This window comes from Rhopilema esculentum, chromosome 20 (genome assembly GCF_057945365.1).
Source record: "Rhopilema esculentum isolate cy_ngs chromosome 20, ASM5794536v1, whole genome shotgun sequence".
Lineage (NCBI taxonomy): Eukaryota > Metazoa > Cnidaria > Scyphozoa > Rhizostomeae > Rhizostomatidae > Rhopilema > Rhopilema esculentum.
Window position 1 is genome coordinate 7,885,475 of NC_142834.1, and position 22,686 is coordinate 7,908,160.

Here is a 22,686-nt window from a genome sequence, read left to right on the forward strand (position 1 = left end):
TGTTCTCAAAAATTGTGTTCTTAGAAATTAGAGAATAGCTGCTCATAATTCCATGGCACATTTTTTGTAATTTTGCGTTAAGTATGTATGGGTTGAAAACTCACTAGCTTTTTTCTTTTCTGTAGTAACAAAATTCACCTAATCGCTAGCTATGCTGCTATCTGGAAGTGTATTTTGCGATCCGAATGCCTTTTCAAGAGCCAGCATACAAGCGTCCGTTTTTCAAGAAGCAAAATATTTTTATCGAATAATAATATTCTAGTCCAAAATGTTTTAGCTTTTAGCGGCCCGGGAGCCCTGTTTCCCGTAACCTCACCTTAACCAGTTTGAAAATACTGATGCAGCGCTATACCTAGCAGGATGCTAAGAATAATCCAATGATCCCGACGGAGCGGCATGGAAAATAGATGTCAAAGGTGAAGTAGGTGGCCACGAGTTTTACAGAAGCAAAATTATTTACATACTCTACCATACATTGGATTTTAGCATTATTAGCCCCCTAAAACGTTTAAGGCCTCTTAATCTGTGATATGTTCCGGGTCCTTGATCCTATCCTTTTGTCACTTCCCATCTCCCTCCCCAATAGCCTCTGTGGAGGAGAGTGTTGATTGTATATCACAGCTGTACCACAAGTGATGAAAACCTAGCCTGTGCGCATTCTTTCTTCCTCAGAATGTTGGGTCACGCGCCTAGTTGCTGCTCCAAACTCATGGTGGGAAAACGAACTAGTCTTTGTTTTAATCGTATGCACATGCGCCGTTGAAATCGATGATGTTATCTTCCAAACGCTTATAGAGTTCTAAAGTGTGATGTCACCAAAAACTATTTTTAGAATATCTGAATTTTTAACTACAAGACATAAGAGATCGCCATAAAATACTTTCAAATGTGAAACATTATGTTTAAAATATGTTTAAAATCGGTTGAAAAACGGTCAATGAAAGATTTCAGGTTTGCTAACGTATCACTGTTGTTTTGGCTCTGTTCATAAAGTTATGAACAGATACCAAAATACAGAGGTTTGATGGGGAAAGAGCCAATACACATGTCCAGGGGCGCCTACCCTGGAGAGGCAGCTGCCTCTCTTGCCCTCGTCCAGGACTATTCACACTTAAAAAAGGTTATAGAATCTTGTAGATCATTGATGACTAGTTTAGCCACTCTCAAATGTTAATTTCCATTAGAAATTCAAAAAATAGAGAAGTCTCTCTTTTTTCGCTGATGGTTCTTGATAGCTGACGACAATCAACTTCAAAAACCAACGGTGTTTTATTTATCCATCATTACAACAAGGTTGTTATCCTTATTCTATGCCTTAATATAAAAAACACATTGAAGTAAACAATTATTTTATTTACATTTTATTCTTGTGATTATTATTTTCCTTTTTACACTCTCAATTATCAATGATTCCGCAACCATGGGGTATTGAGGCTAAGCAGACAATCAAAGTTTCACAGCCAGCACATTTATAACTGCCATGATTCTTATAAAATCAAAACTTTCGCATAATGACAAGGCTATTTAATACCCACTTGCATGGAGAATTTTGTCCACATTATGCCTATGTTTAGAGCCTATGGTTGAAAAAATCCCTGCTGTAGAGGTGGAACAGATCCATGAAAATATTTTATTTTGCACTCCCCCACCCTTTACAAATAACTGATTATGGTAGTGGAATAAATTCTACTATTTGCCCTGAGCACCGGCACTGCCCTTCCTGCCTTAATCTTGTGCAGGCGCCCCTGGCCATATCTCTGCCAATTCGTAACACAATTGACTATTTCTGCACATTTAGAGGTTCTTCATGATGTTCTTTCAGGTTATGGGATCCAAATTCAAAAATTCTAAAAATAGGATTTTTAGCGAATTTGTGGGTGCTTTTTCGGTGAATATTCAAATTTGTCAGCAAATTAGGGCTGTCTCAGCCCTAATTTGTCACTTTGTTAGCAAATGAGGCCTGAACCCCTCCTTAGAGCGAAAAAGCTAGCAATAGCACTGCTTACACCCTCTTTAGTTAAGATCAAATTAAGAACAATCCAGCTTCAGATTTTCGAAAAAATTAAGAACATTCGGCCTGAACTTAAATTTACTGGTTCTTATAAAAAAAGAGTGTATGGATAGTGAGTCTAGTACCCAGGGTAACTATTGGCTGACCTGGAACTGGTCACATGATCTCGCTTTGTATTGATTAACAAAAGAATTTTTATCATTACCAAGTTGTCAACAACGGATGCCGATATCACATAAAAACAACAAAGATCACGCCGAAACCCAATCGCCCCCTATAGAGTAGGCCTATTTACCCAGACTCGATGTTTTTATTAAAGTGAGGACATTCGAACTGCTTCTAAATCTCCAAAATGAACGGAACAATCTATAAACTTGCTTTCTCAGTCGGCATTGTTGGTGTTGTGCTCCTGATAGCTGGCATCATTAAGCAAAATCATGAAAATAACTGTCTACCGACAGAAAATTCGCAGCGAAGCAGCAGCCCACAACTTATGGCTTTTATAAAAAAGGTTCAGAAAACTTACTATGAGCTATACCCGAATAAGATCGTTTACATGCCTAAAACTACAGTCGCTGATATAAGAATATTCTTCACCGCCTATGACCCAAGCCCACGTGCGATCAAGATGCGAACAGATATAGCAAGAAAACTTTACGAAGAGATAGACCACATAAAATTTGATTTGAGAAGCATCCCGCTTCGAGAAGGCAGGGCATTGGCGAAGGTAAAGCATTATCTTCAAAGCAACTTTGGCACCCCATATGATGAGAATTATTACGCCGGCGATTGGATGATGGGGCCAAACTACTTTTGCTGGCAACCAATTTGCAAGATTGGCTCTGATCTTGGTGCACATTTCAATACAAAAACAAATGGATTTCAACCAAAAAGCATTGAAGACCTAGAATTCGTGATTAGAGTTATACAAAAGCATGGAAATGCCTTAGAGCAGTATGTAGATAATATGAAATACGGGGTAAAAGCGGGGATGGTACGCTCAGTCAAAGATTGCAAATCTGGGTTGAACTCGTTATCAAGCAAATTTCCAGAAATCTCTGCAAATACCGAAACAGGTATCTTTTTATACTTATATATCATATGTATATATTGTATATTTTATGTTATATATTATTTATTGCATATCATATAGTTTTTGAAGGCTACATTCTACGTTTTATAATCAATACATTCTTTTCTAAAAGAGTTTTGTTTACACGAATTTTAAGAATATTTCTCAGTCGCAACTAGCAAAATTTTTTCTTATTTTTCAGCAGTTGCGTGTCTCGTTTTTTCTCGTTTCTTCAAAAAGCCTAGTTTCTTTGGGCGGCAAATGTTCCTTTGAAATCATATAAAATTTGAGAAAAAAAAGAATACTTTAAGAATTCATTCAGGCTCGAAAAGAAAAATTTCTTAAGAATATCGAGACTGGACTAAAATTTATAGTATTATTATAAAAATGAGTGTAAATAAAATAACAGATGGGCTAGGACGCAGCACGCAAAAGATCTTGATTGCTTGATGTTTTCGCTATGAACTAATACGTGATCAACGCAATAAACAGAAACTAATTAACCGACAATACGAACCTAACACAAAATGTTGACAGGCAAACACCTTCACATGAATAGGCGTCGACAGTAACAATAGGACTTAAAGAAAAATATATGACCTTAACACGCAACGGAGACATTGCTTAATTAAATACAGTAAACAACTCGTTGCAAACCACTTTAACACAATACACTCTTTTTTTATAAGAACCAGTAAATTTAAGTTCTGGCTGACTGTTCTTAATTTTTTCGAAAATCTTAGGATTGTTCTTAATTGTTCATAATCTAATAGGCTGTAAGCAGTGGGAGTGCTAGCTTTTTTCGCTCTAGGGTGGTGTTCAGGCCTCATTTGCCAACAAAGTGAGTGAGACAGCCTTAATTTGCTGACAAACTTGAATACTCACCGAAAAGGCACCCACACATCGCTAAAAATCCTCGATTTTGAGAAAGAACGTTGTTCGAAATTGCATTTTGCAGAAGCTCAGCCTCAGCTTGTTCTTAAATTGTGTTCTTATAAAATTGTTCTAATAAAAAAAGAGTGTAATGAAAATAAAATCACGAATGTATCAAGGAAAAATCAAGACATCCGATAATTAGTTATGAACAGTTACTTGAGGATGAAAATGTCCCTTGGAATAAACAACCACAACAAACAAACAAACAAACAAACAAAGGGTAACACAACCATGTTTTCCTTTATTAGCAATCGGAGGTTATTGAAGGCCTTAGTAAGTGAATCTTCGATAAATTGAAGAGCTGTGTAAACCCTTTTCTCCTTTAACGCCAAAACAAAAACGCACTTTGTTTTAGAAAAAGTGCATATTGGTCCAATGTGGGACAAAAGGCCTCTGTCATCATTGTCCTTTTTGGCCAGTGCCAATCCAATTGCTACATTTTTCAGAAGACTTGAGACCCTTTACTTTTCTATATTATAAAGATCCCTGGTTTCCAATAAAAATATCCCCTTTGTTCTTATTATTCTCAACCAATGCCCCCCTCCTAATTTTTTAATCCTCCCTACCGTACTGTTTTCCTAGAAAGCGCTTATTTTTCAGCCATTTACGAAGAAACCTTTATTAAGAATGGTATAAAGCACAAAGACTACCTTAAGAAGCTTGACTCATCTGTACAAGGAGCTTGGAGATCAAAATATGGCAAGACAGTGGAGGGGTCATTAAATGCAGCCTTGCTAAACGACCTGGGAAAGCCAATCAAAGCGTTCATTGATTATGTGAAACTCAACTACAGCAGGCATTGCATACCAGATGATAAAGTCAGTGGCCTTGCTTCACTCCCTGTTGACTACGTATGGCTGGATCAACGTGAAGATAAACAGCAACCAACACTGAAAAAACTGCCAACTGGTGAGGCACTGAATGGGCCTAAAGCTTATGAAATGATACTGCCATATTTTACTACAAACAGTATGAAAGCAAATGAGATATACGACCTAGGGAAACGAATGCTTGATTCTTTGTATCCACAAGCTTTGGAAATAGCTAAAGCATATACCAAAGAAAGTGACAGCGTAAAAGCAGCAGCTAGATTCAAAGCAGAATTCGTGGACAGCCCGATGAGCTACTTCAATGCCACGCCCATTCCTGCAAACGAATCCGGCAGGGATGCCTTCCAGAAGTGTCAAAGCTTGGAAACAGCTAAAAAGTACTGTCCTGTCAGATACCAGTCCATGATGAACTGGTTTGGTGAGGTAGAAGCGATTATGGCCACCTTGCACGCAAAAATTGTAAATATGTTCTACCAGACAGGACCAAAGGCATCTACGGCAAATTGCCCAGTAAGGATGGTTGCCGTGTTCAACCCGTCAGTTGGGCACCAAAGTTTCAGTGCCGCTGGAGCGAGATGCAGAAGACCTTGTTACTACAAGCTACCATTTTTCCTTACTCCACCAGGACCTCGGTATGCCGCAATCTCTATCGCTGGGCACGAGGCTAGGCCAGGCCACCATACTCAGGTATCATTCATGGAACATTACTTTTTCAACATAACGTGATTAGCTACTTCTAAGATAAAGCGTGGAAATAGAAAACCATGCACACATTAAGACATGCGTCCTTTCAAGACGTAGTAGAGCTAAGTCCTAGTTCCATTTATTTTTTTCTTTCAAGTGCAGCGTGACTATTGCGACCCCCAAACTGTATCTAGTAACTTTTTTAGCTTCGCTCATTGTGCTAGCTCTTTTTCACTTGAATGCTTTACATACGGCAATATGTGTTTCTTCAGTGTGAAGGAATACCTACAGAACATAAAAAGAGGGAGAGAGGCTTCAATCCTACCCTTTGTTAGAAAGTAGGGGGCCTCAATCTTGCTGTCCTAGGAATCCACGTACCCTCGGTGAAATTTTCTTTCATTGTTGACTACCATTAATCAACAGTCATTTTTTAACCACAATGAAGAGTGTATAGATTCTATCTGTGTCTTTTTGACATTGAGCACTAACACAGAACAACAGTAATCTTTCTCTTCACAGATCCAGGGTTTTGCTGAACATTTCTCATCATCAGCTGATTCAGAAGAAGACGAAATCGACTGGTTGCATTCTGAGACCTACTATACAGCGGCGTATACAGAGGGATGGGGTTTATATGCAGAGAATCCTGTGCTTGCCCAAGGCACAGATATATATCAAGTCTATCCACTGCAGAAATACGGCATGCTGAAGCTGCAGATATGGCGAGCGTTAAGATTGATTGTAGATACAGGTTTCCATTACAAAGGTATGAATTCTTAAGCCTTCTATTTACGATTTAGGATACCTTCAAGACCTCCGAATAGAGGGGGCAGCCGGGGAAACGGGGCCTGGGTCCTTAAGGGCACCAGTAAAAATAAAGTCAAACGGAACTTCACCTATAAAAGGGTGTGGTCTCGAAATTTTTGGCGCCTGAGGGCCTGGCCCTGCTCTTTGCCTCAGGGTCTTGCTCACCTGATGGTGGCCCTGATATTATTTTAAAGAAAAAGAGGGGTGCAAAGTTGAGCTCAGCTCTGTAGGGTGAAAGGAGGAAGTTGTTCAAGTTGAACCCTGTGATTCCGCCACTAGTCCAATTACTGAAATAATCAAACTATTTGAACATTTCAGCAGGACTTTGTATTTGTGCAATTAATCGGATGGTAATTGAGTAGACTTTACTTTATTACCATTGATAATCAACTTTGTTTCTGAAATCTATGATATCGAAGGAGAAGCATGATATTTTCTTGTGCTTTTTTATGGTTTACTCAACCTAATTCGAACAAGTGATAATAATCGCTAATGACAGAGCATTTTCAGAACAACTTTAATGATTAATTCAAATTTCGTTCAGATATTACCTTTGTTGCTTCTTTTCTAACACAAAATAGAGAAAATTTCCGCTTCAAGCAAGCTTCTTAAAGAATTGTTTACAGATGAAGAATTTTAGAACATTGCTGCATTCTAAAACGCAACTAAAGCCTAATTTTGGACAATGCGATTAGAGTTTTGCCTTTTTCTTAAAAATTGTTGGCACGTTAACTGGTACAAATTGCTCTTTGTATCACACCAAATTGTGCATATTGTGAACCAAGAGGCATATTGTCCCTTGCCTGGTTTTATCAACGCTTTCCTTCAAATTCTTCAATGCTATTAGACTAGCAATGTGCTATATCACTTAAAAGCAACTTTAAGGGGAAAGATATCTCATTTTCGGATATCGGCCCCAAACCTCTTTAGAGCTGCTTGCAAGTGTAGAAAAATGGCTCTGATGTAAACGAAACAAAAATGCCAGATTTTGGCATTAGTTGCTATTGCTAAACATACTCAACTAAACATATAGGAAATCCTTCAAACCGTATGCAAAGCGGCTTTTTGTCGACTTCCGTTTTTAATTCTTTTATCTTTAAGCAGTATTTTTACAGACTGCAAGGATGAACAAATGAAATGACGTTTTTACAGCTCCAATTAGTTCTGGACCCTGGCTCCTTTTTTAAAATTTTACCAAACAATTTTACCGAAGGAATACCAGGTTCCAGGTTACTCTCTCTCAAAATTTCTTTCCCCTGTTTCAATAGTATTGTACCAGCATTGAAAAGTTGATATTATTATGAAAACATTTTGCACTGCTATAAAGATGCAATTTGTCAACAAGGCAATTTTTGAAAGTTGTTCCCTAAAACACGTCATACTTGTCGTTATCACAGCTTCTGTTTCAGCAGTACGGAATTCGCCGCTTATGGTAGTGTTTGCGGTAGTGCTTTTTCTTTTTATAGAACATTTTTCATCTTTGTCATGGCAGGGCTTGCTTTCACTCATTATATGATATCAATTGCTTGAATGGCCAAAGGCTGGCCGAGCTTAACCTTTACCAGTGACCCTAAATCATTTCCTGTTCTTTAATCATTGAATCTTTCCAGTAACCCTTTACTTGAACTACTTTAACATTGCGATTCATATACAATAACGTGTTCGTTTGCAGTGCTTTTAATGTCACACGTGATGCTACAAGTTCAATGACATTGTTCAATGAAAGTAGAATAAGGTCCTTTTGCAACGAGTCTCATTTTTGATAATTTTTTACAAAGATTTTAAAATAAGATTATTTCCGTATATGTGCACGTTCAATTCTTATATAGAAGACGTTTTTGGCGTGACGAACAACTTACTTCTTCACATATAGTCTTTTGGATATTCAATTTGTGAAGAACTCAGAAACTTATAGCTAAGGCTTAGCTCCACAGCTTGGTTTTAAGAAAGGTGATAGTTTTCGATAAAATGAGCGAGGAGCCATGGTGTAAATCACAGCTACAAGCTCTACTAGGATATACAATGGAGCGCTTTCAACATTGTCACTGCAGTCTCCCAACAATAAAGTCCCGAAATGGCCAAAAGAAATTCAAGCCAAAAATTGCTTTGAATGAAAATTTTGAGGTCTTTTATCATCTTTTAGGTTCATGTCTTCATATGCTCTTTGAAATGTCATGATCCCTTTTAAAATTATTATATAATGGACATATACATGATTTTACATGCAAATATATTTAGGAAAGAAGGAAATAAACATTTGTCTTGTCACGCTGCTTTCTAAGTCAAAAACGTTAGATATAAACAACGTATATTACATTTTAGTTGATTCTGACGGGTAGAATCACCTAGAACATATTTCCCAGCATTTTACCTTCTGCCTTTAGGTAATGGCTTTTTGATAAGTTTATGCCTGATTACTGAATGCACGAGAAAGGGGAAATTAAGATAGTCAATTCTGCCTTCCTCGTTTCATGGTTATTTCTCTTAGCCGAAAGAAAAGCAGTTGTCCTAGGGGTGAAACTTTTTAGGAAAGTGATTTTAAGTAGTGATTTGCCTCCTGTGTTTGGCCATGGGGACAATATGCATCTGGTAAAGAATATACAATGTTTTCTTCTGGTACTGCCATTGAGTTTGTCATGTCCACCCCAGTCCACCCTGTAGTGACGCCACTGGATTCAAATCTACATTTTGTATGTCTAGTGGGCACAAAATTTGCAACAGGTATCTTCAGTGCTAACATGGTTTTTATTGCTCCCAACAACAGTTTCTGAAGTTTCAATAAAGGCCTGTCCAATCCAAGCACAGTTTGAAAAATAACTTTTTGGAGGAAGCTTGGGGAGTGATAATGTTCACACTGATGTGTGAACATTGTCACCTTAACAATTAGCCTCAAGAAGACTTGAAAATATACCTCCTGCTGCTAAAACAAGAGAGCTTTTTTCAATATCTTTTGTTATGATTGCTAAATTTTCCTAAATTTCCCCCCTTTTCATCCTGCCTCGGAGCCCATGGAACACTGACAATTTTTGAACCATCATAAATCAAAGCATGAAGGATATGGCATCTCGGAATACGATGTTGAGAAAAATCAAGCAATACTTTCTTTTCCAAATGTATGAAAATTTAATCATACATTCATAGGAAGTTATTCCCTGAAGTTTTTACACTTACGGTCCGAAAATATTGCACCCTTCGCCAAAAAATGGCCGTACAGCCGCCAAAGTCAATTAACTAAAAAATTCAAATGGCTGTAACAAATAACAGAAAGCTTTAAGCCTACAGTTCAAGCGGGAAATAATAGAAAATTTATCAAGGAATTGTAATAAGATATGAATTGCAAAAAAAATTCGAATTTCTTCTATTTCTGAACAATATCCATGATAATGAAAACACGAAAATTGAGCTTTGATGATAGGTGTACCCGTAAAATATTTCCAATAAAAAATGGCTTGAGGGCTTTTGTTATGGTGAATTCAGAGATACTGACTTTGTACTTTGGTGTCTAAAATGTTTAAATTCCTTACGGAGCAACCGAAATTTGAAAATCAAACTCAGAAAAAGCAAGTGAACGCCTTTTTTGTTGAAACACTGTAGTCTGCGTTGCTGTTTCTAAATTCCGAAATTTCCAAGCTGTGTTTTGCAGTTCCACTGTGATAAAATGGAGACCCTACTTCAATCTCTTTTGAAAATTGCTCTTTTAATAGATAGGTGATTTAGAAAGTGAAAACCATTTTTCTTTTATAGAAAAGACAGGCCTTACAAATGCTTGCTTTTCGGAAACAAATGTTTATAGCCAACGCCAGAGAAACTAGAGGCATATTTCATGACTTTAAACAAACAGCCTCAGTCTTAAGGCCTAACATATTTAGTGACTGTCTCTTGGGGTCCCCGATGATTTCAGCCTTTGGGGCGAAGTGCCCTAAAAATGAAGTTTTTGCATGACACGCCCTTTCATCGGGCATCTAAGCTTCATACCCACCTAATAAAAATAGTGAAGTTTCGCCCCTGCTTTTCACGTGTGGTTTTTGTTTACATCAAGGCTGCATGGACGGTATAAAGTGCTAAGTGAGGCAAAGGGCGGAAGTAAGCCAGCACTAAGAATCTGAGTCCACTTGAGGTCATTGCTTTCTAAGACCGTTTATGTCGAAGCAGTAAAAATGGCTCTCCATGAGATGAATAGACTGGTGCTATTGACTGTAGCAGTCCTGTGCCTGGCTGGCTTTGCGACGCTGATTGCTGGTATCGTCAAGCAGAACTCCACTGAAAACTGCTCTGCTTCTTCGGCATCCCAGCGAGTAAGCAGTCCACAGCTCATAGAATTCATCAAAAAGGTGCAAAAAGCCTACTACAAAATGAACCCAAACAAAATTATTTTCATGCCTGATGCAACAATTGCCAACACAAGGCAAGAATTCAGCGCTTACGACGCCATGCCAAGTGCAATCAAAAGGCGAACAGATATGGCAAAGCAGCTGTATGCTGAAATCAGTAACATGAAGCTCAACGAGAAGACGATGCTACTACGAGAGCGGAAAGCTCTTGCCCAGGTCAAGCACTATCTCCAAAGTAACTTTGGTGCACCTTATGATGAAAACTATTACGCAGGGGATTGGATGATGGGACCAAACTACTTTTGCTGGCAGCCAATCTGCTACATTGGATCGGATCTTTTCTATCATTTTACTGCTAACCCCAAATACAAAGGATTTCAACCTAAAAACCTTTCAGACATGGAATTTGTGATCGATTCTATCAAAAAGCATGGAAAATCCGTAAGCCAGTATGTTGAGAACATGAAGTATGGGGTAAAAGCTGGAATGGTGCGCTCTGTTAAAGATTGTGAGTCTGGGTTAAGTGCAATATCAAGCAGATTCCCCATCATAGCAAGAAATAACGAAACAGGTACAGTTTATTACGATCATTTCTTTTTTCATTTTCAAAGGATTGCACATGCCCATAGAAGCGAGGGGGCTTGAATGCTTCAACCCCTACCCCCAGCGATTATATTCTATCATGGACCACAAAATACCCCCCCCCCCCCATCCCAGCCACCCCCACCTCCAGCAGCCCATAGCCGTCCTCTCACTTTGAATTCGAACGCGAGGCTGGCGATGTTGACTTTAGCAAACATCAAGGCACTACCAACCACTCTGTTAGTATTTCTGTTCATTGGTTGAATAAAACAGCAACCATTCGACTTAGTTTGATTTTTGTCGCTTTTCACAGGAATTTACGACGAAACCTTTATTAAGAATGGTATAAAGCACAAAGACTACCTTAAGAAGCTTGAATCATCTGTACAAGGAGCTTGGAGATCAAAATATGGCAAGACAGTGGAGGGGTCATTAAATGCAGCCTTGCTAAACGACCTGGGAAAGCCAATCAAAGCGTTCATTGATTATGTGAAACTCAACTACAGCAGGCATTGCATACCAGATGATAAAGTCAGTGGCCTTGCTTCACTCCCTGTTGACTACGTATGGCTGGATCAACGTGAAGATAAACAGCAACCAACACTGAAAAAACTGCCAACTGGTGAGGCACTGAATGGGCCTAAAGCTTATGAAATGATACTGCCATATTTTACTACAAACAGTATGAAAGCAAACGAGATATACGACCTAGGGAAACGAATGCTTGATTCTTTGTATCCACAAGCTTTGGAAATAGCTAAAGCATATACCAAAGAAAGTGACAGCGTAAAGGCAGCAGCTAGATTCAAAGCAGAATTCGTGGACAGCCCGATGAGCTACTTCAATGCCACGCCCATTCCTGCAAACGAATCCGGCAGCGATGCCTTCCAGAAGTGTCAAAGCTTGGAAACAGCTAAAAAGTACTGTCCTGTCAGATACCAGTCCATGATGAACTGGTTTGATTATGTACAGACCACTCTTTCGATGCTTCATCCTAAAATCCGAAGTTTTTTCTACGATACAGAAAGCAGAGCGTCGACACCGAACTGTCCTTTGAAGATGGTCGCTAAATTCAACCCTTCTTCAGGATCACAAAGTTATAGCAGTGCTGGAACAAGTTGCAAAAGGCCATGTTATTACAATCTTCCATTCTTCCTTACCCCACATGGACCACGTTATGGTGCCATTTCAGTTGCTGGACACGAGGGTAGACCGGGCCACCATACTCAGGTAAATTGTCTATTTTGCAATTTATATATCCTTACTATCTTTCGTTCCAATATTTTCACTACACATTTATTACTTTGTTCTTATAATGTTACTGCCATGTTGTTACTGCTGGCCATGAATGTCTGCACCATGGGGGCAGCGAGGGAACTCACTCTCCTAGGTCCCTCATCAATTTTAGCAGTTTCCTTTGTTTTGCCATTGTTTTGCCCGGTTTTGCCCGTTTCTTGACTTCTCCCTTTTATTCACCGTGATTGTAAGTTTTCTCACTGCTGGCTATAATTCTGGATTGACTATATGCCAATCAATGAAAAACTTTTTTGATGGAGTTGACGGTGGAAGGACTGGTGAGCGAAACGGTGTATGCTACTACCTACTAACTTACACCCTTTTCACAAGAACCAGATAATTTTTGCTGAGGTTCTTTGTTCTTATTTGGTACATAATTTGCGGGCTCGAGTGTTCTGGTTTCAACAAAAGTTTTTCTACAACTACTTAATGTCAATTGTTTCTCAATTCTCAGACAACGAAACACCTGCGTCGGTACCGGGAATGCACCCAGGGAATGTTGCCAAAAATGTTTGAAAAAGGTCCTTTCTGAAAAAATAGCCTCTATGTGTCCCTTTTTCCACGACATAATGCCCTACCTATCGTGGCCCTTCTAACTTTGCAGTGCCGCAGTTTCGACATGACCAATTTAATGGCACGATGAAATCGACTCTGCTTTGATAAAAAGTTTCCAACTTGTTCTTTCTTGTGGTTAACACGGTTTGCTTTTTGAATACATTTGCTGTATACGATAGAGTGCTAATTTTTATAATCTTCTATGGATCTTGAAGTGTGTTAGCGAATTGTATACACTCTTTCTTTTTATAAGAACACACTTTCTAAAAATACAGTATACTCTCGTTAAGTGGACCCCGGATAAATAGGACGCCCGCTATGTAGTACAGATTTTCCCGGTCCCTTGAACTTGTTTACGCTTTTCAAGCATTTGGATAAGTAGGGCAAGAAAGAAACAAGATTTCACTCTTCGTGCTTTAGATTCCCAGGTGTAACAAGTCAGAAATTAAGTTTATTTTCAAAACAACAGCTACTGCGATATCAAGTCTTGCCAAAAGGGTATCAAAATTCAATCAATGTCATTATCGAAATCATTAAGAGCATTATGTTGTAGAACACTCTCTCACACTTGAAATATTCTAAAAAGACCACAAAAGAAAGTTTTATTTTCTTAAGAAAAAGATCGAATAATTTTGCACACTGTCAAAGATTTTGTTGAGAGGAATAGCCATCAGCTAGAAATGTTCATATCAAATATAGTTTCAAGCATTACCTGTTTTTGCTTGTTTGCCTCAGTTTCTGCTAAGAACTTGTTAATGGGTGTTTGATTCGAATTTTTTGACGTATTTGGATACAGAGACTAGCCGTAACTCGAATAAGCCTTGAAGTGTTTGGCAGGATTTGTGTTGCCAATGGAAGCCTTTATCGACCACAATTCGAATGCCCTTTCCGTTACAAAGCATTGTGACATTGTGAGCATCGATGTTTTTGATTTGGGCCACTTCTCTTGGACCACAAGGCTGTAATCAATTTTTATAAACTTGACAAAAAGACACGATTTGCTTACAAAATAAGAACATTTGGCAAAAATATGGCCTAGCCTCAGAACAATAATTAAAGAAGAAGTATGATTTTGAAATTTTCTCCCATGTTCACAAAACTGAGCAGATTTTATCAGAAAATCATCCGTGCTACTAAAATTGTTTTCTAGTGGTCTTTGAAGCAATCAATAGTATGAGGTTGTGAGAAAATCAAAGTTGAAATTAGGACAATATTAGGAACACCCGGACCTCAAATTAACCAAAAATTAGGGAAATTGAGCCTCGGCAAAATTTATCTGGTATCTGGAAAAATATTTATGATGATTTTTTGCATTATCATGGAAAAAAGTATAAAAATTATACAGAGTATGTGCTATTATTTTTCCTGGATTTTTTTCTATCAATTTTTGGTCTCTTTGGATTTTAGGTGCAAGGATTTTCAGAACATTTCTCCTCTTCTGGATCAAAGGACGTAATTGATTGGCTTAACTCTGAAACATACTACACTGCGTTTACTGAAGGGTGGGCTTTGTATGCTGAAAACCCTCTTCTTGCACAGGGAACAGACGTATACAAAATCTACCCTACACAAAAGTACGGTATGTTGAAATGGCAAATTTGGAGAGCCTTGAGGCTCATGATGGACACGGGTTTCCACTCCAAAGGTAGGTCTCTATGTAAGATGAACCCTGTGGGTTGCCAAAGTGTCATTACTTCACCTTAATAGCAATTAGGCCAGTATGGTGACCGGCCCACGTAACGGGTGGTAGAAGCAAATAGGCAATGAAAGACGACCTAGGGTCAGTGACGCAGCGGATTCAAATGATATAATTTGTTTCTTCAGAGTTATCATCGCCAAATCTGCCGCTATTGTTGTCTTATTGGCACCACTCTCTAACCCTTATTAGAGAACTACCAATAAAATATCACTGTCTTAGCTGGTGCTGCAACATTTACTATCATTTCTTCGAATCGACAAATTGGTCATTCCGAGCGTTCCTTCGCAATTTCTTTGCTGAATAAGCTTGGACTTGTATCCAAACCAATGAAAAGCTGCTGACGGTGCTCTCTTGAGAGATGAGCAAATGCATTAAAAAGCATCTATTTTTGCTCCCTGTTGGTATTGAGTGTATAGGTATTATTTGCACAAGCATTTTGTATGTTTGATCGCGGCTTTCTCAAACGGTCTTCAGAACATTTCCTCTCCCAGCTCTTGGAGGTAAACGTCATCATGCAGGACAATATTTGCAAGTTTTGTGTGTCTTTGGTTTTCTTTGCAAGCACGCTGATCATCGTGCTAAATCCATCAATGTTGCAAGTAATGGTGACTAATCTCCATCTCGTTTTCAGTCTTATCTTTAACACGATATTCTTTTCGTTGTCAAAGTCAATGTAAATATAGAGCTTTAATGTTAGTAGAATGGGGCGTGAAGCTGAATATAGAGGAAAATGCCATGCCAGTAGCTTTAAGTTGTTGGTGAGTATTTTCTGCATACTCGTAAACAAAAATGACATAGGGAGTGTAGAGAAATAAAGTTGATAGTACGAGCTAGCCACAGGTCGGCATTTTCAATTAGAGGGAAAGAATGCGAAGTGGTTTTGAATCCCGGGTGACTGCATGAGCATGATGTTTTTACTTTCCATACACGACAACAACAACAGCCTTTGTTTACAGCAGCAACAGCGACTGTACTGTGTAAGCTTCGTTTGTGACCGCGGAAGCTGACCACTCAAAGAAGCTTCATGTTATTTTGTTTAACATGATAATTGTTTGGTATTTACGAAGTTCATAAAACACATGGATGGTGAAAATAATAGGCTTGAAAGAAGTTGGAACATCAGTAGAGAAAACAAAAATACAACAACAGAAGCGAATATGGGGTGCCCTTAGAGAGACATTTTATATTAAGACAAACAAAGATTTGACAAAGAGAGACAAGAGCAGAAAGTTGTGAGCAACAAAATATGAAATGAATGAGGCAAAAAAAATATTATCATATGCTGGTGAAACCACGGAAGTCCGTCATGAAAATGGCACTTTAGCATCTTTAAGAAAGATGAGCAGAAATAAGGTTACACATTTTAAGATTGAATTTTCGACCTAGAGTAATCTCATGTCTTTTGTTATGTTGACATTCTCCCTTACATGTCATTGTTATCTCCATTTTTCCAGAAATATTACCTTAGACCTTACTATCTCGGTATCACTAAAAGGTACCCTCGAGGTCGTATCGAATTTTGTCAAATCTTGTTCTTTGTTGAATTCCTCTCTGATAAGAAAACCTTGCAGGAAACTCTTATCCTTGCCTACCTTGAGGCAAGATCTTAGCCATGCCTACCAGATCTGAATGAAACCTAATGGTGCAAAATGTTATCTGTCTTGTTATGGAAAGAATTGTGTAATGCTGATCTTGCCCAACTTGTATTTGAAAATTGCTATGACGATCTTTCAAACTTAGCTGTGACACCGTTGAAACCACAAGGAAGGCAAAAAAACTTGTCGCGTATGAACTTCCCTTTTTTCATTCATTCCAAGACTAACCTTTGAGCTAAACGGAGATGTACGAAGGAATGATTAACATTCCCTTCCGTATATGAGCCGTCCTAGATTAGAAACTGACGGTGCGAAATTTTATTGCCTCTACTGAAAGTTATACTATGCTGATACTGTGCACAACAAAATTCGATCATGGTACAATGTGTCGAAAGCGGCTCGGAATCAAATGTGGCACATCACATTTGAGATACTCTGTTTGCAAATGATTATACCAACAACCTCAAACCAAAAGATACGATGTTCTCCACAAAGGTAATGCTGAAGATGAGAGATCCATTCGGTTTACACAAATTAGAAGCTTGGGTGTATAGAACAGGATGGTTCTAACTTGCATAACTCTGAGATGCACATTATCAACCTATATAAAATTAAGATATGTAATCTCAAATACTTTAGAACTTGCCACACAACTGTATGTAGTACTTTAAGGACTACATAGTTTATTGAACTTGTTCCTTACATTATGGTACCTACACTTTCTAAGCAGGTTTGATGTACGTTATAAAAGCCAATTTTGAAGATGGATAGCCATTTTGTATGTACACCTTTCCTATGTAAATACAACTTCAAGCTAAGGGCCATGTGAGGCAGCCTCGTTCTTAAAAAATTGGAGAAATCATATTGATCTTGTGCCGCTCATGAAATTAGCCACACAACTCTAGCAGATTCAACATAGGCCATAAACGTCAATGTTGATATTGAGACTACCTTTTTGTATATACAACTCTCACATATGTGTAGAACCTCTGCCATAGTTCAAGCAACCTCCTTCAAAACATAATTGGAGAAATCGTTTTGAGCTTGGCAACAAATTACAATAGCTACACAGCCTTAAGCTAGCTATAAAACTACAGTTGAACCCCGCTATCTCGAACTCGGTTATCTCGAAAAACTCTCTATCTCGAACAGATTCCCATGATCCCTTGATTTCCTATAGAGCTTGGAATAGAAATGAATCTCATTATCTCGAACTTGCTAATCTCGAACTTTTCCCTGTCTCGAACGAAGTTTTTAACCCTTGAAAGAGAAAATCCGGTTATCTCGAACAAAAATTTCAGCTACTAATTATCATAGCAGTGATGGTTCATTTAATAAAATTGAAATGAACTTAGGTTGTCCGACAATGATTAACTTGCAAAGGACTTCCCTTCCTTTGCCATCTCAAAAGTTTACACGATTGCCATTCACCACAACCACACATGAATTGAGAATATGAGTTTCAGTTATCCTTCAAAATTCTTCTTCCCAAATATTGTTGTAAAATAAGCATTCTAGGGAATCGAGAGGGGTGTTAAAATTGTAAAAATTTATTTGAAGAATATGCCCTTACCGCCTGATTTTTGCCCTCTCCCATAATTTCCCTCCCACTATCATTCTGCCAGTCAGTGGTGACCTTTGCGAAGATCTTCTATCTCGATTCGATTTATTATCAAGTCATGGCTGGAGAGTGACCATCTATGCAAAGGCTTTTTGCAGATCATTTGCTGATGACGTTGGGCCAGGCTTTTAGCTCTTCAACTGTACCTTAGGACTTAATTTACACTTTCAATTTCGTATTATCATTAGCCACAAGCAGGGACTGGACTTTTGTCTCATAGCGTAGTCCGTCTGAAAGGTGATATCATTCTAAGTGGAGTATTTTAAGTTAACTTGCGTTGCAAATTACATTAATTAACAAAGAGGTTAGGAGAAGAATTTTGGGAAGGAGAGAAGATTGTTAAGTCTTATGGGACAAGTCTCTCAATGGACCCTTTTGTTATCATATTAGAATGACTGATATCAGGTTAGCATTTGTCAACATACCTTTTCAGTTTCAGTTTTCATTAGACGTTCTATCAGACGTGGGTACGGCGCTACAAAAGAAAACAAGCAGGAAACATGATTTGATAATCTTGAAGACGACTATGAGGCCTCATGAAGAATTAAGCGTCTTCTTGGGTTAATGCGCGATCATCTCACAACCAATTCAGTCGGAATTAAACGGTCAAAGCCATTTAATCTATGAAATTACACAAGTAATCACCCGATAAATGCCAGATTGATTCTTGCAATACCACTAAAGATCGAATGAATATCAAATGAATCGAAGTCTACAATTTTTAAAATATTGGTAGAAGTCTCAGGGACTTAAAATACTCACAAAGAGTGGCAGACACTACAGCTATTGTCTTTGATTCCTTCAGCATACCAGATAACACTCCAGTCAATTGTCTATTTATTAACCTAGTCACATAACTTAATGACATGTATGATAATCGGCACATGACATAAAACGGGACAAGGAAATACCTAGAAGATGTAAAACCGCTTGCTTTACCAAATATCCCTGTAGACCACCATAACTAGCCGACACAAGATAGGCTTTTGGTTTTCCAAATCTATTAAAGGTCTTTCTCATGGGCCGCTTCTTCATTTTATACCAATCTTCAAAAGATCTCCATTCGCACTTACCACCATAATCTAACTATAAATCCATCTGTTTCTATTTCCAGTTAATAGCTTCTATGTTTTAGTTAATTCTTTATAAATTTTGTTTTACTCATATGTATTGTGCCACGAAAAATCTGATGCTTCAATTTGAAAATATGAAGCATTCATTCTTTCAGTCCTATACGGTTACTCAACAGTAGTGATTCCATAAATATACCAGATTGCTTGCGGTACAATGTAATTATCAAGTCAGGCTATGCTTGAGACGTCATTATTCAATAATCCCTTATCTATTCCTGGTACAATTTATTTACACTCACAGTTATTTGCTCGGCAGTAGTGCCTCTAAAACGCTTTGCCATGTTGCTTTTTTAGTCCATGACGTCACCAAAACCTCACTAAGAGAAAGGAGCGTTGCAAGCTCTCCGTTGTTATTTCAGGCGTAAGAATCACGAGGTGTGTTCTCGTCGGGAGCAAGGAACAGGACACTGCTCGTTGATGGCCATAGAGTTTTAGTGTCCTTAAAAACTACCTTCAGAAGCTAGGTAGACATACCAATGTGATGCTGCACAAACGCTCACACTTAGATTAAGATATTGTATGTTTCATGAAAGAAATAAAAGATTGTTATGAGAGAAAAAAGCTGTGAAACTTTATTAACAAGCAATTATAGAGACAGACGGCCAATCGTCAATTCCTATCAATTTGTATAATTATATATATATATAGATTCAATAGCTCCTATCTATAAGATTTTTTTTAGAAATATTAAATAGATGCTCAATAAAAAAACAACTTGGTTGACGATTCGCTATAAGCTTCTTCAGAATCAAGAATATATATATAAATATGTAAAATTTATCGGCTTAGTCTTTTTCCTTTCCACAGTTCTGCGATATTCCTGCAGTTTAGGAGTGAAAGGGCTCAACAACAAGTGTCTCTACTTGTACATAATGAAGCCTTTTTTGAAAGCATTTCTAAGAGCATGTAGCTAGCATGAATCTTTGTAGCTTTCCTTCCAATGCCACTTGCTTTCATTTTTTTATCTTATCAACTGACTTTCAATCTGTTGTGACCATTTGCTGATATTTTAGGTTTTTGATACCTACAGAAAATATATCAGTGTCTTTAGAAGCCAGTGGTACATGTTCTTAATCTTATCTTTATGTTTCTTGCAAAGAATGCAGCAGATTACATATGTTTACTTCTTGTTTTATTTCTAAATAACGTTTTCGGATACTTCCAATAACAAAATTTTCAATTGGCCTCAATAACTACAAGAAATAAAAGCAATTATCAATTTAGCAAGAATTCCTTTTTAATCCCTGATACCGAAAACGAAACCCAAAAACCTTGATGATTTGATTTTTTAAGCATTTTTACTCGGATACAAGAAAAGGATGCAAGATGCTAATAACTTGCAAGATAATGTTTCATAATATATTATAATATAATCTCTTTGTACCAGGCATGAAAAGGCCAGCGGCAGAGAAGTTATTTGCAGACTACGCATGGGACACTACAGAGAAAGCAACTAAGGATCTCACTAGGTACCAAAGTGACCCTGGGCAAGCAACAGCTTATATGATAGGGCAGTTGGCGATATGGAAGCTTAGGAACTACACGAAGAATGCTTTGGAGACAGCAAAGATGAAGTTTGACGAAAAGGAGTTTCATTATCATGTGCTATCTCAAGGGTCCTCTCCTTTAGATTATCTAGAATTCTACATCAAAGAATACGTAGCTTGTAAACTGGATCCAAAACGCGAAGGGTGTAAGGACATCACTGAATCAAAGCGCACTGTTTCAAAGTCTCAAGACCAAGCCATTTTATCCGAAAAAGAGGAACTGATCGAGGAAAAGCCCTTCTTTGAAAAATACGACTAGCAATGGTCTTTTTACCTAAAGCTAGAGCTTTTCATCTAGTAACATTTTCTAGTGTAATGTAAAAAGTTTACTAGCCTTCTCATTGTATAATTGGTTAAATCGTTTTGAATTTTGTCTTGATTATTGAGCTATTTTCATGTTATTAACAATGCTTGATTTCAACCTGTTGTTTAGAAATGATTGATAATGAATAGTCCCCTCACAACTCTTGTTTTTCCCCTTCACTTTAATATTTTGCATTATAAAACATTTCGAACTGTAGTTGTTGACAAGTCAGAGGATTGCCGTAATTAAACTAGTATAAATTTTTATCATAGTATGTTCCCTTATCGATTACTTGGTAGCGTTATGTATTGATTAAAATCTCTCCTATAGCACTAACTCCCATAGCCAATTGCCGAATAATTTAATGTCATTCAATCGTCCCACTGCAGTGCGATAAGGCTTTTGGTTATAAATATCTAGGCAACTGGTAAGATGATTTTCCATAAACAATTCCTTATTCAGCTGCCTAATACTCTTTCTGTGCATTTTATTTACTGCAAATGCGCAACTTCTCCACGCCCAGTAACATAATTCTGTCAAAGCGATTGTGTAAGCTTCTAAGGGGTAGATCCTGTATTAAGAATTACAGTACATAAGTAAGTTAATTTGCTCTGTTTGTCTGTTTTTTAAGAAAGCACGGAAAGGCTTTGTCTGATAAATCTTGCTATGCTTGTAAAGATCCAATTGAAACAATCAGGTCACGGATAATTAAAAAGTAAGATCAGAAAGAAAGTCAATTTAAAATCGAGCTGTTTAAAGTATTTTACACATTTATTAAATTGGTTTGATAAACAGATAATCAACATTTGCAGAATTTCTATTAATCAAATTGGCTCAGTGATTAATTTTCAGGTGGTAATTGGAGCCAATGCTTTCTTCTTTCGTTTTTATAGCAAAGCTTGTTCTTTACTTGCATGTGATTCTACCAAAATATATTCATTTTTTATTTGAAATTAATTTGTGGCTCTCCGGCCCAAACATGATTGATTAACCTATTGGTTAAGTACACTACAGTTCTCAAAATAAGCCTTGTAAAAGTGTTTTGGTGAATTAGACGTAATCTTATTACCGTGCATTTCTTTGGCCTTTGCTCGTACACACAATGCACAAATTTATTCATACATTTTGCTGTGAATCGCACAGTGCTAATAATGATGAGTAATTCATCAGACACATGTTTGTTTTTTACCACTGTTTCATGATCCCAAGGCTAATTCACTAAAAAGGTATTTCGCCCTAATTGCAGTACCAAGGCGTCTTCTTCAGCTTATTGGCCCAAACATGCATTATATCTGGAAGGGATATCTATTCAGTATGACCCGAGATGATGGATTTTCACTGTATTAGAACTAGACATATTAGTATTAACAGAAACAGTACTGAAAATGCCATGAAGAGTCATCTCTGTACCATCAAGCTTATTGAAGAGATTGTATTTTGTATTGTAATGAAGCATCATAATGTATTATAATAATAATGTTCACTTCAGAACCATACGACAAATCCACATTTAGGTTGGTTTAATGAGCTAAACGAACTATTTAAACCGCTTTGAAAAGAGCTTGTTTTTATGGGATGATGAAAATAAGAATATAGTGAACATTGAATTTGTTTATCAGTATATGAAGAGTTTCTTTACGGTAAGGTGAGCTTCCATGCAGACGGAAACAAGCTGAAAGAAAT

The 22,686-nt window shown here is 37.6% G+C and overlaps 2 protein-coding genes across 3 annotated transcripts; both read left to right on the top strand.

Annotated features, from left to right (window-relative positions):
- Nucleotides 1–1,531: 1,531 nt before the first annotated feature.
- LOC135687446 (uncharacterized) lies at nucleotides 1,532–6,129 on the top strand. 2 transcript variants are annotated; one of them, XM_065204003.2, is made up of 3 exons: nucleotides 1,533–3,087; nucleotides 4,620–5,536; nucleotides 6,035–6,129. In XM_065204003.2, the coding sequence occupies exons 1-3, from the start codon at nucleotides 2,364–2,366 to the stop codon at nucleotides 6,035–6,037; spliced, it is 1,644 nt and encodes a 547-aa protein (XP_065060075.2). In that variant the 5' UTR covers nucleotides 1,533–2,363; the 3' UTR covers nucleotides 6,038–6,129. The 2 variants fall into 2 exon arrangements, with proteins under 2 accessions (XP_065060074.2, XP_065060075.2); XM_065204002.2 differs by lacking the exon at nucleotides 6,035–6,129 and having other exon boundaries at nucleotides 1,532–3,087; nucleotides 4,620–5,921.
- A 4,192-nt stretch (nucleotides 6,130–10,321) lies between these two features.
- LOC135687445 (uncharacterized) lies at nucleotides 10,322–21,464 on the top strand. Its single transcript, XM_065204001.2, has 4 exons — nucleotides 10,322–11,242; nucleotides 11,567–12,483; nucleotides 14,512–14,749; nucleotides 20,540–21,464. The coding sequence occupies exons 1-4, from the start codon at nucleotides 10,498–10,500 to the stop codon at nucleotides 20,956–20,958; spliced, it is 2,319 nt and encodes a 772-aa protein (XP_065060073.2). The 5' UTR covers nucleotides 10,322–10,497; the 3' UTR covers nucleotides 20,959–21,464.
- Nucleotides 21,465–22,686: the final 1,222 nt, after the last annotated feature.